Source organism: Rhinatrema bivittatum, chromosome 1 (assembly GCF_901001135.1).
Source record: "Rhinatrema bivittatum chromosome 1, aRhiBiv1.1, whole genome shotgun sequence".
Classification (NCBI taxonomy): Eukaryota; Metazoa; Chordata; class Amphibia; order Gymnophiona; family Rhinatrematidae; genus Rhinatrema; species Rhinatrema bivittatum.
The window spans coordinates 787,793,495-787,811,432 of NC_042615.1; the positions used below are offsets into that span (position 1 = coordinate 787,793,495).

The following is a 17,938-nucleotide window of genomic DNA, read 5'->3' on the forward strand; positions in this document are numbered from 1 at the left end:
CCTATTTTGAACAGAAAACATGACCAAATTCACAAATGAAAAATGTTGCATGCTGGTAGCATACACTAATGTGGGATTTCATAGACAGTATGGAAAGAACTGAAGATTACGAACGTTCTGAGCTTACATAGGAACATAAGATATACCATGTTAAGCATTCTCTAGGGAACTAATGTTCCTAATTGTAAGTATGCAATTCACTTGAAATCGCGCTGAACATTTCATTTCAACTTGCGATATATAATAATTGTGTTCAGTTCCTATAAACGTTAATAGAGAAAACAGAACACTGCAGTGGGTATTATGATGTATTTGGAAATACATTAAGGGTGTTATTAATTGTGTATCATGATATTTTTAGTTTGGTTGTGAATTGCTTTCAATTTATTTTTTTATGGAGGAAAGCAGCGCATATATGTAAATGTTATCTTGTGATACATTCACTAACAAATCTTCAATTTGTCGGAGATCCATAGTTCACTACAGCATCAAAGCTTTGTACTCCTGACATGAAACTGAAAAGGTTTGTGAGTTAGCCAAGGGGTCTCATTGTGTCAAAGGAATCTGCAGTGTTTAAAACCCCGTTTCGGTCTGCAAACTGACGGAAATGGCCGTGAAAGTCCTGAATAAGAGGGGGTTTGGGTGACACTGAAACTGCTAAGGCAGCGCCTGCGGAAGAGTGGCAGGCAGCCACTGCAAGCTGTGTCCTTCAAGGGATACACAGTGACCTTGATGGGGCATGAATGCACGTTGCATACCAATGATATCCTAATGCATTGCTGTCCAGTGTTTCCCTGAACAAAAATACACAGTGTTGGGGGTGGGGTAGAGATTCTAATTTGGTTAAACCAAATTACCATCACTACGGGGATGAAATGATTCTTCCATGCTTGTTCAACAGCACACCCCAGCCATGGTTCCTTTCATGGGTTTTTTTTTTTTCTTCCGTTGCCTTCCTCTCTCCCACCCCCGGATCCCCCGAGCCGGGACAGAGATGAGCTGCAGGTGGCGGAGAGTTTCCTATGCAGCATTCTCGGCCCCGTCGCAGGGGTCTGGAGCATCGCTCTGCACCCTTCCTTGCTAGCAGTTGGGTTTACTGGGGAGGCGGGAGGAGACAGGGGCTGTCAGTGAAGAACGATTTCCCAGCGATCAGCGCACAGAGCCGGGGGGAGGGGGGCGCGCAGATTATTTTAGATGTCACCCACGTCTTCAGCTCCTGGAAACTTTACCCTGGAAATTGGCCATTGCGCACGGATCTTTGCCACCGGGCAGGCTCGCTGCATGGGGGGCGCCGTGTCCTTGGGATCCCCGCAGCCGGACTCTCTGGCTTTCCCGTGCAGGAGGAGGAAGGGCGGCCGTGTGGCAGGATGCGGGCTGATCCCGCGAAGGGAGCTGCCGGAGCTTGAATGATTCAAGGATGGGATACGCAGACCCTTCGGCCGGCCGAGACCTGCTGGGGAACCGAACTTTGCTCTTCATCTTCATCTGCGCCTTTGCTGTGGTCACCCTGAGGCAGCAGATCCTGTATGGGGGTAAATACCTGAGGAGGTAAGGAACGGGGGAGGGCTCGGCTACTGGTGAGAGACGAGGATCCCAGGGCACATTTTTCCTTGCCGAGATCAAACCATTGCTCTCATCCCCCCGAAGGGTGGAATGACATTTAAGCAGAGTAAGAATGTGGCCAGTTCCACAAGGGACCACTAGCCCGTGTGAACCCATCAGCCCAGTCTAAACTTTCCATAGAGATTAAATATTTGACTATTATGAGTACAGCAATAAAGAAGTGGATTTTTAAATATTAATACAATCAGGTGTTTCGTGCCACACACAGAGAAGATTGATTGGTAAAGGTACATGTGTGTACATGCATGTGTGTATATATATATATATACACACACACACATACATGTACACATGCATGTACACATTGCATACCACGTATGCAATGTGTGTTCTAACATTAGTGCAACATTAATACTAATTATTGTACCAGCAGTTGACTTTTCTGACATTGATGTCAGGAATAAACATTTTCTTTTCTGGTCACTTGAGCTCAGTTCCCAGATATGCACTTCAAGTTCCCTTGGATTTAACTACATTTTTAAAAATCTCTCTTTGATTTTCAATATTTTCAAAGTATATAATTTTTTTTTCCGATTTTTGTCTTTTTTATTGCCCTGCCATTCCCTCTTGCTGATTTGGGCTATGGGGCCTTGAGCTTCCATTGCATCTAGCTGGGGATTTTATATTCCCCTTCCAATGCACATAACCCGGTCATCGATCCTCAGTCCTTGGAAGGGAGCCATACGTCAAGGCTCCCTCTGGAATCCAGCCACTAGGTGCCACTGTTGCATGATGACTGTGGCCCCCATCTCTCCCTCTAGGCAGGGGCTGTGAAATCTGCCTCTGCAGCATCTCCAGCCCAGCTGACCCAGGGGATGAAAGTCCCAACCTAACAATCAAGGTCAGCTCCTCTGCATGTCAGTGCACAGCACTGCAACTGAGCCAAGAAGCTTGCCTGAGTGATATAATAAGAAAACACAAATGGCCATCCCATTGAAGGCTAGATCAACTTGTAAATCATTTATTAGACTTTAAAATCATTTAAGTAAAGTGAAATAAACGTAGGCAGGTTCTGGCATGAAGATTAAAAATTATGCTGACAGTTATTAGGTTATCACTAGGCTGTATGCTGGTGGGAAGATGTGCATTAGCTTGTTAATGTCCTGTGGTGTGCTTAGCATATCATGTCTGCACTTCCTGCTACAGTGTCACATGTTATCTTTGCCTGCTTTCGCTCTGGAGTCTGCCATCATTAGGCACGCTGCAAGGAAGGCTTGGGCTACATAGGGAGCAGGCGAGAAAGAGGCAGCGCTTGTTGAATCGTATATTATTTCCCTAACAGCGGCGGAAGGAAAAAGCCTCCACTGACTCTGAACATCGCTTTATTTCACAGACATATGAAATCTGAGCAATATGCCATTTAAAATTCTTTGTTAAGGTATTTAAAGCAGACACATTACCCGCATTCCTCCTAATGTCATCTTGGCCCATGCTCGATTCTTAAGGTTTCTTCCAATTGCTCGTTTTGCCTTGGCTTCATTTGTTCTTTCCTTGTCATACTATGTCACCACCGATGCTGTCCTTCTAACAGCACTTCTGTGACAGGCTCAGACTTTATTCCCTCTCAGACTTTCAACAGTTTAGATCTGTTATTTTCCACTAAAATCTGGCACCTCACAGTCCTCCTTCCAGCTTTCTGGCCAAAGGCCAAACATGAGACAGATCCATTGAGGGATGGTCAAGAACAACCAACTTGAAAAGCATTGGATTGCTTATTTCTCTGGAGCACATTTCTGTTCACACGGTGCGGTACCTTGAATGTATCTAGTTTTCACATTCACCAGCGTAGAAGATTGGGCAAACACATTTTCTGTGGGCCTGTGTCGGCTATTAACCTCAGCCTGGACGCTCCTATAACTGCGGGGAAAGTCACGTCGGCCTCTGTTTTGAGAAATTCAGACATGTGCAGAAAAGAACGATGCATAGTAGTAAATCCCTGTGGCACAGAGCCAAACAGCCTCTAAGTGGTGTTAAATGTTTTTTTTTTTTCGCAGCATGAAAGAAAATATGATGTGAGCTGAATACCATCTAATGTTCTTTCTGTTTCAGGCACTCAGAAATATTGCAGAACTGAAGCCACAGGGTTATACTTTTGCACTGAGGATAGAAGCACAGAAACTTAGAAATGACGGCAGAAAAGGACCAAATGGTCCATCTAGTCTGCCCAGCCAGCTTATGTTACTGTCCATGCAGGATACCCCCATGCTTATCAGTTTCCCAAACCGTAAAAGTCAGGGCCCTCAGTGGTTACTGTCTGAATCCAATTCCCTGTAACTCCTTGCATTTGATGCAGATTGAGAGCAATGGTGGAGTTGCGTTAACAGTATGTAGGCTCATGTAGTAACCACCGCACCAGCAGGTTGCCCCCATGTTCATTTCCCCAGACAGTGGATAACACATTGAAATCGTCGGCTCAGTGTGCTGCGGCAATCAAAAAAGCAAACAGAATGTTGGGAATTATTAGGAAGGGAATGGTGAATAAAACGGAAAATGTCATAATGCCTCTGTATCGCTCCATGGTGAGACCGCACCTTGAATACTGTGTACAATTCTGGTCGCTGCATCTCAAAAAAGATATAGTTGCAATGGAGAAGGTACAGAGAAGGGCGACCAAAATGATAAGCGGAATGGAACAGCTCCCCTATGAGGAAAGGCTGAAGATGTTAGGGCTGTTCAGCTTGGAGAAGAGACGGCTGAGGGGGGATATGATAGAGGTGTTTAAAATCATGAGAGGTCTAGAACGGGTAGATGTGAATCGGTTATTTACTCTTTCAGATAGTAGAAAGACTAGGGGGCACTCCATGAAGTTAGCATGGGGCACATTTAAAACTAATCGGAGAAAGTTCTTTTTTACTCAACGCACAATTAAACTCTGGACTTTGTTGCCAGAGGATGTGGTTAGTGCAGTTAGTATAGCTGTGTTTAAAAAAGGATTGGATAAGTTCTTGGAGGAGAAGTCCATTACCTGCTATTAAGTTCACTTAGAGAATAGCCACTGCCATTAGCAATGGTAACATGGAATAGGCTTAGTTTTTGGGTACTTGCCAGGTTCTTGTGGCCTGGATTGGCCACTGTTGGAAACAGGATGCTGGGCTTGATGGACCCTTGGTCTGACCCAGTATGGCATTTTCTTATGTTCTTAAGTAAAAGTTGGAGCCTTCGTTGGTTGCTGTCCGAATCCCATTCCCCTTTTCCCTTCCATGGCTGTTGCTCTTTGGCTCTATCCTCTTCCACTTTGTATTATGCACATGCAATATTACTGCTAAACCTTTCTGAAAGAGCCATGTTTTTAAAAGCCAAGCAATCACTTTCTTTCCTGATCTCATTTGGGAGGGTGCATGAGAACACCCTACTCATTGTTCCCATCAGTTGCACCTCATTCCCAACTGGGTCTCAGGCTGGGTGATAGAAAGTAATGTTGTAACTTCTCTGTTAAATACACTGGTCCTGCCTCATTCAAGACTTGAAAGCCAAACTAAGGGCTTTCAGCTGTGTCCTGTATGCAATTGGCAACCAACGTAGGAGAGATAGTTATCCATGCGGAGTCTAGGCAATTTGCAAGAGGTCCATTTATCTAGGTAAATGGCTTTTGAAAATTACCCCAATACTGATGCAAAGACTGGCTGCCCCTTATAGACGAGCAGATTTATGGAGGCTTAAGCGTTCGAGGGCAAGAGTTCACTGATGAACTGGGCTCTTGTCCTTGAAAATACCCATGCCTCAATAAATCTATGAGTCTATAGGCTAACACTCTGGAAGCACTTATTAGCGCAATCAAACATGATTCCGGCCCCCTAGCTGTGAAGTGGGAGCATCAAACATCATGACTGCTGTGAGTCAGTGCCCTCTTCGAAAGATGTTAGTGCTTTCTCAAAATATATTCAGAAACATTTCTAATAACTCTGCTTGTTTCCATCCCCTTGAATATAGTGCAGCATGTTACAACTGCCAAGGATTAGATAAAATGTGTAAATATAATTGGCATGAACTCAGCTAATAGACTGATTTCACCAAGGTTTTCCTCTTCTCTGTATCTATGGAGGAAAAAGTGCAGTAAATCAGGCCCTAAAATTGAAAGAAAAGGGTTTGAGCTCTGATGGTGGGGGTTTTTTCCTGGATGTGGATTGCTTTTTAGGAAAATACCGAATAAAATTGTGCACTGCTAGTACTGATTTTAAAGGAAAGGACATAATTTTACATTTCCTCGGTACAGTTATTCTGTCTTCTTAAGGACGGGGTTGATATTGGAGACTAGTCCAAATTTAGTTGGAGCTGTAATAAATCAAGTTATAATAAACAAATTAACTGAGAACATTTTTTTTTTTTTGGGTAATAGTATCAATGGGATTAGTAACAAAGAAACACATAGGGGTAACATAGTAGATGATGGGAAATAAGGAGCAGCTTTATATGTTGCTCTAGCTAAGGAAATGTGCAGAGAAGTCCAAAGACCACATGTTGGTTAAATATCTGAAGAGATTAGGGCTGTTCAGCTTGGAGAAGAGACGGCTGAGGGGGGATATGATAGAGGTGTTTAAAATCATGAGAGGTCTTGAACGAGTAGATGTGACTCGGTTATTTTCACTTTCGAATAATAGAAGGACTAGGGGGCATTCCATGAAGTTAGCAAGTAGCACATTTAAGACTAATCGGAGAAAATTCTTTTTCACTCAACGCACAATAAAGCTCTGGAATTTGTTGCCAGAGGATGTGGTTAGTGCAGTTAGTGTAGCTGGGTTCAAAAAATGTTTGGATAAGTTCTTGGAGGAGAAGTCCATTAATGGCTATTAATCAATTTTACTTAGGGAATAGCCACTGCTATTGATTGCATCAGTGGCATGGGATCTTCTTGGTGTTTGGGTAATTGCCAGATTCTTGTGGCCTGGTTTTGGCCTCTGTTGGAAACAGGATGCTGGGCTTGATGGACCCTTGGTCTGACCCAGCATGGCAATTTCTTATGTTCTTATGTTAAATATTTTACTTGTTTATTCAGTACGGCGACGCCACAGTTTAAATAGAACACAGTTCATAAATTTCAACACATGCCCCGACACGGTACCCGTGTTTCGCCCTGCGGCTGCATCGGGAGGGACAGCGAAGGTTTATAATATTTCTAAAAAACAAAACAAAGTAAACGCCAGTGTGGTACCATAACGAACGATGGGGAACATCTCACATGTAAAAATTATATTCAAAAGTATAACGTACCTGAAGAATTTCTGCGCACAACTTGACTGGGAGTGCACACTAAAAGCATAACAGCGTGTCCCCCAGTATTTGCTATATATTACATGCAGACTCACTCATTTGTGGTTTGTGGATTATTTCTTGCTCTAGCTAAGGGTACATCCCAGCTTTGAGTCGTACAAGTTTGACCGCCTATGGGATACCGCCTCTTACCTAAGTCTGTTTCATTCTCTTCTCTCCTTGGATTTCTATCAGTCTAGGTAGACGAGCACACAAATCCCTAAGCTTAAACCGACATCCAGGCTTCAACCCTCCTCCCAGGTCTTGTACCCAACTTCTCAACCCTGCTCTCAATATTGTTCTCTATATCTGTCCCAAGCATGGCCAAATTTTGTCACACTATTATCCTCTACCAGCTCTGCTGGGAGCTTATTCCAGACATTCACTGCCTGGTCAATAAATGACTGTCTGTCTTTTGTTTTTTGCTTCCTGTTGTGAGTGTGAATTGGGCATTACTTGTATAGAATACAGTGCACCAGCCTTTCTTGTCATTCCTTGACCAATATCATTCCTGGCCAAATAATCAAGAGCAATGGTGGTGAATTTATAGCTCGCCTGCAATCTGGGTATTCACTTGCAGATGAATTGGGTTGGCCAGTCAAGACAATGTGAAGCCAAGACATCAAGAGAAGAATTAAAAGGTTTTGCAGAGCTTTTAGCATCAGGATGGTTGGTGAAGATCTCTCATAATCCCAGCGTGTGAATGGCAGCATTTAAGACCCATTTGGCCCATTTCTATATACACATTGTTAAATTGCGGTAGAATTTACATGTGATGGGGCTTTGCCTCTCACTAACATTTGCTTCCAATTAATTTTTCCAGCAATGGGCAGTGGGTGGGGGTTTTGACAATTTTTGAATCCTCCTCTTGCCATAACCCCAACTTGTTGGGGGAGGCTCGTGTGGGATATATAAATCTCAATGAGCATGCTCAGTGTTCAGTGGGTTAGGCAAGTGAGAAGAGGAGAGGAGTCTGCAGAAGCTAAAAGATCATCCCTGGATCTTAAGCGAGAGGTTGGAGAGAAGTAGGAGCTTGGCTGTAGGAGCTTTGTTTTCTCATCCCTGCAGGTTTGGATCCACTGTTAGGATTTTTTTTTTTTTTTTTTAAATCCTTGAGTACAGAGAAAAATTTTGGATAGAGACTGGCTCAGTCTGGAGGGAAGGACATCCACCCCCACCCCCCCCCCCTAGATCCTGAAAGTCTGAGTCCACAAAAATCTTTTTGCCTGAGCACAAAATGAAGCCAGGGTGAGAAGAATTTTTAGACTCTTGATCAAAACAAGCAAGAGACCTGGATTTTTAAAATTGGATTACGGTTAAGAGTTTTTGAGCTTGTTGGATTTTGTGAATAGTTTTGAGCTTGGAGATCTTTTTTCCAGTTCAGACCAGCATATGCTAAAGCAATACTCAGTTATCCTACCCTCACTCGGGAGGATGTCTTTGACATGGATGGAGGTGTAGGAGAAGAGAGATGAGTGAGAAGATCTAGGGGAGAAAAGGAGACCATTGCTTTCATGACTCTGATATATTTTATGCTGTTTTTGATTTTTTTTCAATTTTGGCCTGGGTCTTGGTATTTAAGTTGAAGTCGACCATTTAGTCTGTACACCTTCGAGGACTCTGCTTATTTATTTTTCCAGTGCTGCTGGTTGAATGGATGGATGGGCTTTGGGGGTGACTGCTGCCTAACCTTTTTGCTTGTTCTTTCCTCATTGCTATTTTGGGTCTTGCCGAACTTTTGGAACCTCATCCAGCTGGAGTGTGAGTCATTGTTTTACTAGTGCAGACTGTGACAGAGGCCCAGGACTTGGACCCAGACCCGTAGCACCCTGGGTTGATGCTCACCACCCAACCAGGGGACTGGCTACATACATATAGGTAGACAGTATTTAACCGAATATCTTATTGAAATAGTACCATACAGCTAAACCACAAAAAAGGTAGAAATAGTTGACAGGATGCCACTTGGCTTGTTGGTCTTGTCAGATGTCTCTAGTTATGGGATGCAATAGGAGCTGCCTTTGCTTAGAGTGTGCTGCACGGCCTAGGCAGGCAGGAGTAATTTGTTGGTTTGAGCATTTTGGGAAGTATATATTTTTCAAAATGTGTTGCCACCATGTTCTATTTGATACAAGATGTGGGTCACTTATTGACCATTGCACACATTTTTGAAAAACATGTTTAGAATAAAAGAGACCTTATGTTTGGGAGCTATGATTAGAACCATCAGTATCTATGGCTTGAAATTATACTCTTAATTCCTCAATGGGCATCTCCACTACTTACCAGTTAGCTTGAGTAACTAATTCTGTTTCCTTGTGCTGCTCTATACTGTGTGTGACAGTATTTAATTGCTAGGTGGAACTGTACAGTGGCAAACATTACCATGGAGCCCAGAGCATTAACTGTCAAAATAATTTCACTCTATTCTCTTAAGAGTGTTTTTTTATGCCGTGTTTTGTTGCATGCTGCTATAAAGGGATATATTTATGTGCCTATGCACTGGCATTACCTTAAACTAACATGCTGCACACACACACAGAGGCATACTTAGAGTATTTGGCACATGGGGTGGATACTTCTTTGGCACCTCCCCCTCCAATATATAATTTTAAAATTTCCTAAACATCGATAAAATATTTCAAAACAGCAGACACATCAAATAACACCCAATAATTAAAACTAATAAGGATTTTAAAAATCTCCCGCTCTCCATATCTGTCATGCTAAGATTGTTGTAGACTGGGGGCATGTAGGAACACATACATACATACACACACACACACACACTTCCTCTGTGTCTCTCTCATATGCTAACACACACACACATACACACACTCCCTCTGTCTCTCTCTCTTTCTATCTCTCACTCGCACACATGCAGACAAAAACTGAACTGGAATCCACAAGCCAGATTCTGAATGCAGTGCAACAATGGAAAAGCAGAAATCACTATTCCTCAAAACAATACAATCAAGAAAAATAAATCAATCAGAATAGTAAAACCATACTGAAAAATATACATTGCAAAACAGATGAATAGATTAATATTCAATAATTAGATGCTTCTGTACAATTTTTTAAAATTTTCCTAAACTGATAAAATATTTCAAAACAGCAGACATCAAATATCACCCAGTAATTAAAACTAATAAGGATTTTAAAAATCCCCCACTCTCCATACCTGTTACCCTGAGATTGTTGTGAACCGGGGATACACACACTCACACAGACACAAACAAAATCTGCTCCCTCTGCCTCTCACACATATACACTCTTGGTGAGAGACAGAGGGAGCTTGAGTGTGTGTGTGACTGAAAGAGACAGACACACACGTTACCTCCATCTCTCTCACACACATACATGCTTCCTCTTTCTCACCCCCACCCCCATCCCTGCACAAAGGCACCCTCTCACACATACACAGGCACACACACACTCACTCTTCTATACACTTACCATCTCATACACACATGCATCCTCTCATACACACACACCCTCTCATACACACACCCTCATATACACACACACACCCAGCCAAACACCCTTATACACACCGAGATAATGGAGACAGGTAGTGTTAGCAGAGGAGATGGCATGGTCAGGCCTAGGAGGAGTCCTCTGGCGGATCCTAGGCCTGGGAGTTTCCCGGACAGAGTGGACAGGAGGGTACCACATGACCTGGATGGCCACAATACATGCAAAGACCTGACCTTTGCTGATGACACCTTTCCTTAGCAGATAGATGACTGCGACCCATTTGCATTGGTTCCTCCTCCTTGATACTGGGTGCAGGAGCAGTCTGAGTGGTAGATGTTGGACGAATGCGTGGAACTCCTGATGACATCTTCTTGGATCCCCTAGCTTCGTGTGACCACTTACGCAGACGACGATCAATGCGACCGGCCAGGTCGATAAGGGAGACCAAGGCCTCAGGAAGTTCACATGCCGCTAATTTGTCTTTGATGCATGAACTTAGACCTTCCAGGAATATGGCACGCAGGCAGCCCAGATCCCAGTGTAATTCTGAGGAAAGAGTACTAAACTCAATAACATATTCAGTCAGTGATTTGGCATCTTGTTGCAGATGCAAGAGTGCGGATCCAGCAACGGTCTTCCAACCGGGGTCATCAAATATGGAGCGAAATAGGGCAAGGAATCCTGTCAAGTCATTGAGAATTGGATCCATTCGCTCCCAAAGGGGTGACGCCCAGGCCAGGGCTTTTCCATCCAGAAGAGATAAGATGTACGTAGTTTTGGACATGATGTCAGGAAAATATGCAGGTTGCAAAGAAAAGTGAATGCTGCACTGGTTCAGAAAGCCCCAACATAACAAGGGGTCACCTGCGAAGTAAGGGTGTGCAGGCAACAGAAGGCAACAGAAGGCCGGAATGGCAACACATGTGAAGCAGAACTTGGCTTGGCAGGCATCGAGGCAGAGTCCAGTTGAGTGCTTAACTGATTGATGGCATTAGCCAAAGTCTCTAATACTTTTTGCTGCTCTGTAATTTGCTGGGCCAGGCCAGGGATGGCCTGAATCGCTGAGACCTGTGCCGGGTCCATGGAGTTAGCAATCTGTTATGACTTGTAGTTGTGTGAGCTCTGGGCCGAGGTGAGAGATGGTACCACTGACAGGGAGGAGCCCTGTGAGCCTCACTGTCGGGAGGCGTGGTCTCAGCAGACGTCAGACACAGCTTTGGAATAGAGTCTTTATTAGAGAGGTAGAAAGGCACAGCCCGCAGAGTGGGGGGTGTAGGAAAGTAGCAAGGTCTGAGCAGAGGGGTATACCCAGAGGGAATACCTCAGACGTGGAGATTCAATAATGGTCTGCAGAGCGGGATATGCCGAAGAAATCTCTCCGTAGTGGTGATGCAGTAGTGGCCTGCAGCGCAGGGTACACCAAGGAATTCCTCACCCAGAGATGGTATGGTAGTGGCCCGAGGTACGGGAACTCTGGTGAGGGTCCTGTAGCGATGATGTGGTAATGGCCTGCAGCGTAGGGTACACCGGAGTGGTTCCTCACTTAGAGATGACACGGTAGTGGCCCGAGGCACGGGGTACACTCGAGAGGATCCCACAATATGGCTGGTATAGTAGAGGTCCGTGGAGTCAAGGTACTCACAGAGTGGTAGTTCCAGGAGAGTTCCCAGGGAACGGGAACAGACAGCAATCCAAGGCAGAAGGCCCTCTGAGGAGCGGATAGCCAGAGATGAGGAAGGGCCCCCGAGGAGCGGGTACTCAGAGTGTCTCACGCCGAAGTGCAGCAACTGGAACAGGAAGTCCGTAAGAGTGAAGCGGATTCAGCAACGAGGGAACTCCTTGCTAACTCGTCAATAGGCAGGACCAGCCATCTTAAGTATAGCAGAGTGAAGATGTCATCCGGAGGGGACGCCCCCAAGGTTCCCACCATGACATGTACAAGACTGGCCTGTGCGCACGCACACGCATAAGTGGTCCTGAAGGCAAGATGGTGGTCAGCAGCGCCCATGCTTCCTGGGAACACCAGGAAGGTCGGCAGTAGCTGTAGGAGGCTGCCACTTTCCCCAATGATGTCAAGGCAGCAAAGAAAGAGGTGAGCATTAGTGGTCGCAGCCTTTAGCGACCAACAGGCGTAACAGTGTAACTACAGAATGAGTTATTTTTTTCCAATATGCATCACCTTCCATTTGTTCATATTAAATTTCATCTGCCATTTGGATGCCCAACCTTCCAGTCTCACAAGTCCTCCTGCAATTTTTCACAATCCATTTGTAATTTAACTACTATGAATAATTTTGTATCACCTGCAAATTTGATTATCTCACTCGGCGTAGTCCTGTCCAGATCATTTATAAATATATTGAAAAGCATTGATCCAAGTACAGATCCCTGAGACACTCCACTGATTACCCTTTTCCACTGAGAAAATTGACCATTTAATCCTACTCTCTGTTTCCTGTCTTTTAGCCAGTTTGCAATCCATGAAAGGACATCACCTCCTATCCCATGACTTATTAGTTTTCTTAGAAGCCTCTCATGAGGAACTTTGTTAAACGCTTTCTGAAAATCCAAAATATTGCATCTACTGGTTCACCTTTATCCACATGTTTATTAACTCCTTCAAAAAATGAAGCAGATTTGTGAGGCAAGACTTCTCTTGGGTAAATCCATGCTGTGTTCCATTAAACCTTGTCTTTCTCTGTGATTTTGATCTTTAGAATAGCTTCCACTATTTTTCCTGGCTCTGAAGTCAGGCTCACTGGTCTATATTTTCCCAGATCGCCTCTGGAGCCCTTTTAAAATATTGGGGTTACATTGGCCACCCTCCAGTTTTCAGGTACCATGGATGATTTCAATGATAGGTTACAAATTTTAACTAATAGATCTGAAATTTCATTTTTTTCGTTCCTTCAGATCCCTGGGGTGCATACCATCCGGTCCAGGTGACTTGCTACCCTTTAGTTTGTCAATCTGGCCTACTACATCTTCCAGGTTTACAGTGATTTGGTTCAGTTCATCTGACTCATCACCCTTGAAAACCTTCTCTGGAACTGGTATCTCCCCAAAATCCTCATTCGTAAACACAGAAGCAAAGAATTCATTTACGGGCGGATTTTAAAAGCCCTGCTCGCGTAAATCCGCCCGGATTTATGCGAGCAGGGCCTTGCGCGCCGGCGCGCCTATTTTCCATAGGCCTGCCGGCGCGCGCAGAGCCCTGGGACTCGCGTAAGTCCTGGGGTTTTTTATCGGGGGAGTGTCGGGGGCGGGACCGATCGACGCGACGTTTTGGGGGCGGGACGTGGCGTTTTGGGGGCGGGCCCGGGGGCGTGGTTTCGGTCCGGGGCGGTCCGGGGGCGTGGCCGCGCCCTCCGGAACCGCCCCCGGGTCACGTCTTGGCGCGCCAGTGGCCCGCTGGCGCGCGTGGATTTACTTCTCCCTCCGGGAGGTGTAAATCCATGGACAAAGGTAGGGGGGGGTTTAGATAGGGCCGGGGGGGTGGGTTAGGTAGAGGAAGGGAGGGGAAGGTGAGGGGAGGGCGAAAGAGAGTTCCCTCCGAGGCCGCTCCGATTTCGGAGCGGCCTCGGAGGGAACGGATGCAGGCTGCGCGGCTCGGCGTGCGCCGGCTGCCCAAAATCGGCAGCCTTGCGTGCGCCGATCCTGTATTTTAGAAGATACGCGCGGCTACGCGCGTATCTACTAAAATCCAGCGTACTTTTGTTTGCGACTGGTGCGCCAACAAAAGTACGCGAACGCGCATTTTTAAAAAATCTACCCCTTAGTCTTTCCGCAATGGCCTTATCTTCCCTAAGAGCCCCTTTAACCTCTCAGTCATCTAATGGTCCAATCAACTCCCTCACAGGTTTTTTGCTTTGGATATATATTTTTATGTTTTTATTATGAGTTTTTGCTTCTACGGCCAACTTCATTTAAATTTTTCTTAGTCTGCCTTATCAAAGTTTTGCACTTAACTTGACAATGTTTATGCTTTTTCCTATTTTCTTCAGATGTATCCTTCTTCCAATTTTTGAAGGATGTTTTGTTGGCTAAAATAGCCTCTTTCACCTCACCTTTTAACCATGCTGGCAATCATTTTGCCTTCCTTCCATCTTTCTTAATGCATGGAATACATCTGGATTGTGCTTCTAAGATTATATTTTTAAACAATGTCCATGCCTATTGTACACTTTTAACCTTTGCAGCTGCTCCTTCCAGTTTTTTTTCTATTTTCCTCATTTTATCAAAGTTTTCCTTTTGAAAATTTAGTGTTAGAGCTCTAGATTTACATATTTTCCTCCTTCCAGTCATTAGTTCAAATTTGATCATGTTATGATCACTATTGCCAAGTGGCCCCACCATTCTCACCAAATCTTGTGTTCCATTAAGAATTAATCTAAAATACTCTCTTGTCAGTTCCTGAACTAATTGCTCCATAAAACTGTCATTTATTCTATCCAGGAACTTTATGTCTCCAGCATGTCTTGATGTTACATTTACCCAGTCAACTTTTAGCTGTGTTAATCGCTTTGAAAAGAGTGTTCCCTGTTAGCAATAACATTCCAGTAAAGGCTTTTGTGGGACATTGCCCACAGAAAACTCGATTACTTCCTCTTTCCTTCAGTTAATTTTGCTGCTTCCACACAACTTGCAGGTATAACCTAAACAACTAGCATTCCCTAGTCTCATTTTCTAAGTCCTAATTCAGAGTTATTGATCTCCTAGAAAAATACCTGATCCGTGGCTGCTGCCATAATCGGAATGAGCTGCCGTTCTTCCACTTCATGCAAAGCTTTTCACCAAATGTGGTGGCAGGAACAGGGGCGGATTGAGGGGAAAAAGTGGCCCGGGGGATTTTTCTCCATACTGGCCCATGGGTACCCAATTACATATACAATATAATTTGCATATATAATTTACATATATATGTACACACCCCTATATATCGGCATGGTCCTTCCGTATCAACACAGTACTATTTGCCAAAATTCAAAGAATAACAACCTCACCTATGAAAAAGAATACCACAAATATTACACCAGAATCTAAAATATCAATACACCTCCTATCAGGAAAACAGAACAGGCCAAGCTACTACAGATCCTACAGAGAAACCACATGCTAAAAGAATGCTTCATCTCAGTTTTTGCATGCAGAACACAAACTCTCACCAAATATAGAATAAAGCCACATAAAGTAATGTAAGTAAATAGAAATGTGCAGACAAAAACTAAACTGTAAAATGTATCATGCCAGACTCTATACAGTGCAACAATGAAAAACAAAAATGTCACCATTCCTCATGAAACAATCAATAAAATCAAGATATATAAATCATGAATCATAATTATAAAATCATACTAATAAAATAATTTCAAAACAACTGATGAATAGAATATCCAATAATTAAAGACTCAAGCAAATTTTGAAACCTTTACCAAACACCAATAAAATATTTCAAACAGCAGACACATCACATACTACCCAATAATTAAAATGGTAGTCAATCAAGAAAAATGAACTTAAAAAGCCACCTTTACTTACCCTCTCCAGCAGTTCTCCTACTCCTTTCCCTTGCAGGCCACACCAGAAGCAGCAGTAGCTGCTGAAGCTGTCCTCATGGTCCTCTTCCTTAGGGACCACAACCAATCTCTTCTCTCTCTCTCTCACACACACACCAGTCATACCCTCAAGACCAGTTTCTGTCTCTCACACACCAATCATCTCCCCAACCAGTCTCTCTCTCTCTCTCTCTCACACACACACACACACACACACACACACACACACACACAAGCACACACATACCAGTCATCTCCCTGATCAGTCTTACACATACACATGTCACCTCTCTGGCCGGTCTCGCTCAATCACACAATGCTCTCGCTCCCTCTTACACACAGGATTTCAATCACACACATGCTCTCTCTATTTCACTTACACACAAGCTCCCAATCACACACATGTTCAATCTCACTTACAAACAGGCTCAATCACACACATGCCGTATCTCACAGCCACAAGCCAGCCAAAAACATGCTCCATCTCTCGTGCACACACACATTGACACACAGAAGCACTCTCTCTGTCTCACATACACATTACACTCACAGAAGCACCTTGCTTTCAGACTTGCAGCATTTTTCACTTTTACTAAAAGTGAAAGTGATGATCCCAACCATTAAATAAGAAAACCACATTCCTATCAGAAGGCGAAATGACACCCTTCCTTCAGGTTCTGTCCTCCCAAGGGACAGCCACCCACACCATACAGCTTCTCTTGTTTTACGCTTTCAGGCAATAAAGCAAGTGTCTTTCTTCAAACTATCAGTCATATGATTATTCATGTAGGAGATACGGAACCGAAAGACATCCTTAGTCAACTTCCCTTTTAAATGGGAAGATTCCAGTCTTAGTCATTTAAAAATATACATTTTCTAAAGGCTTAAAAAAAATTAGCAAAACCATTTCAGATTGGAACTATTCTAGTCTTCATGCTTAAATTTTGCTTTAAAAAAACCCCCAAACCTCACCTGGCATCAGTATCTTAAATTTGTGATTTTGCTGAGATGAACATTTTAAATAGTTTACATTTTTTTTGCTTTAGTATTTGTCTCTACCCACTTTGCTAAATTTTATTTTCCAGAAGAGGGATGCTTAAAATTCAGTAATTTCATCTTTCATACAACTTTTCAAAAGTTGCGCTACCAGCACAAAAGTTGAGGTATATGTATTATCACATTTAATTTTTTTTTAAACTGGCAGATTCCTTTCTCACATACATATCACATACACACATACAGAAGCACCATTCCTTTCTCACATTCACACATACACACACATATACACACACACACACACACACACACACAGAAGCACCATTCCTTTCTCACATTTACACATACACACATACACACACACACAGAAGCATCATTCCTTTCTCACATTCACACATACACACACACACACACACACACACAGAAGCACCATTCCTTTCTCACATTCACACATACACACACATACACACACACACACACACACACACAGAAGCACCATTCCTTTCTCACATTCACACATACATACATATATATACACACACACACACACACACACACACACACAGAAGCACCATTCCTTTCTCACATTCACACCTACACACATATATATATATACACACACACACACACAGAAGCACCATTCCTTTCTCACATTCACACCTACACACATATATACACACACACACACACACAGAAGCACCATTCCTTTCTCACATTCACACCTACACACATATATACACACACACACACACACAGAAGCGCCATTCCTTTCTCACATTTACACATACACACACACACAGAAGCATCATTTCTTTCTCACATTTACACATACACACACATATACACACAAAAGCACCATTCCTTTCTCACATTCACACATACACACACATATACACACAAAAGCACCATTCCTTTCTCACTTACACACAGAAGCACCCTTCCGATCTAAGGCCCCCAGCTGAACAGCTGGTCTCCAGCGGCGGTTAGCAGCACCGGTGTTCACTTCTTGGCCCCCACCAGCTTCGATTTTAATTTCT

General features: G+C 43.7%; 1 protein-coding gene across 2 annotated transcripts in view; it reads left to right on the forward strand.

Annotated features, from left to right (window-relative positions):
- The first annotated feature begins 1,064 nt into the window (after window positions 1-1,064).
- The window catches only part of ST8SIA5 (ST8 alpha-N-acetyl-neuraminide alpha-2,8-sialyltransferase 5), a 139,528-nt gene continuing 122,654 nt past the window's right edge, over window positions 1,065-17,938 (forward strand). The window contains exon 1 of one of the 2 annotated variants that reach the window (XM_029580616.1): window positions 1,065-1,548. In XM_029580616.1, the coding sequence (XP_029436476.1) occupies window positions 1,418-1,548 (131 nt within the window). In that variant the 5' untranslated portion in view covers window positions 1,065-1,417. The remainder of the gene's footprint in view (window positions 1,549-17,938) is intronic. The other variant, XM_029580615.1, reaches the window with a different exon arrangement.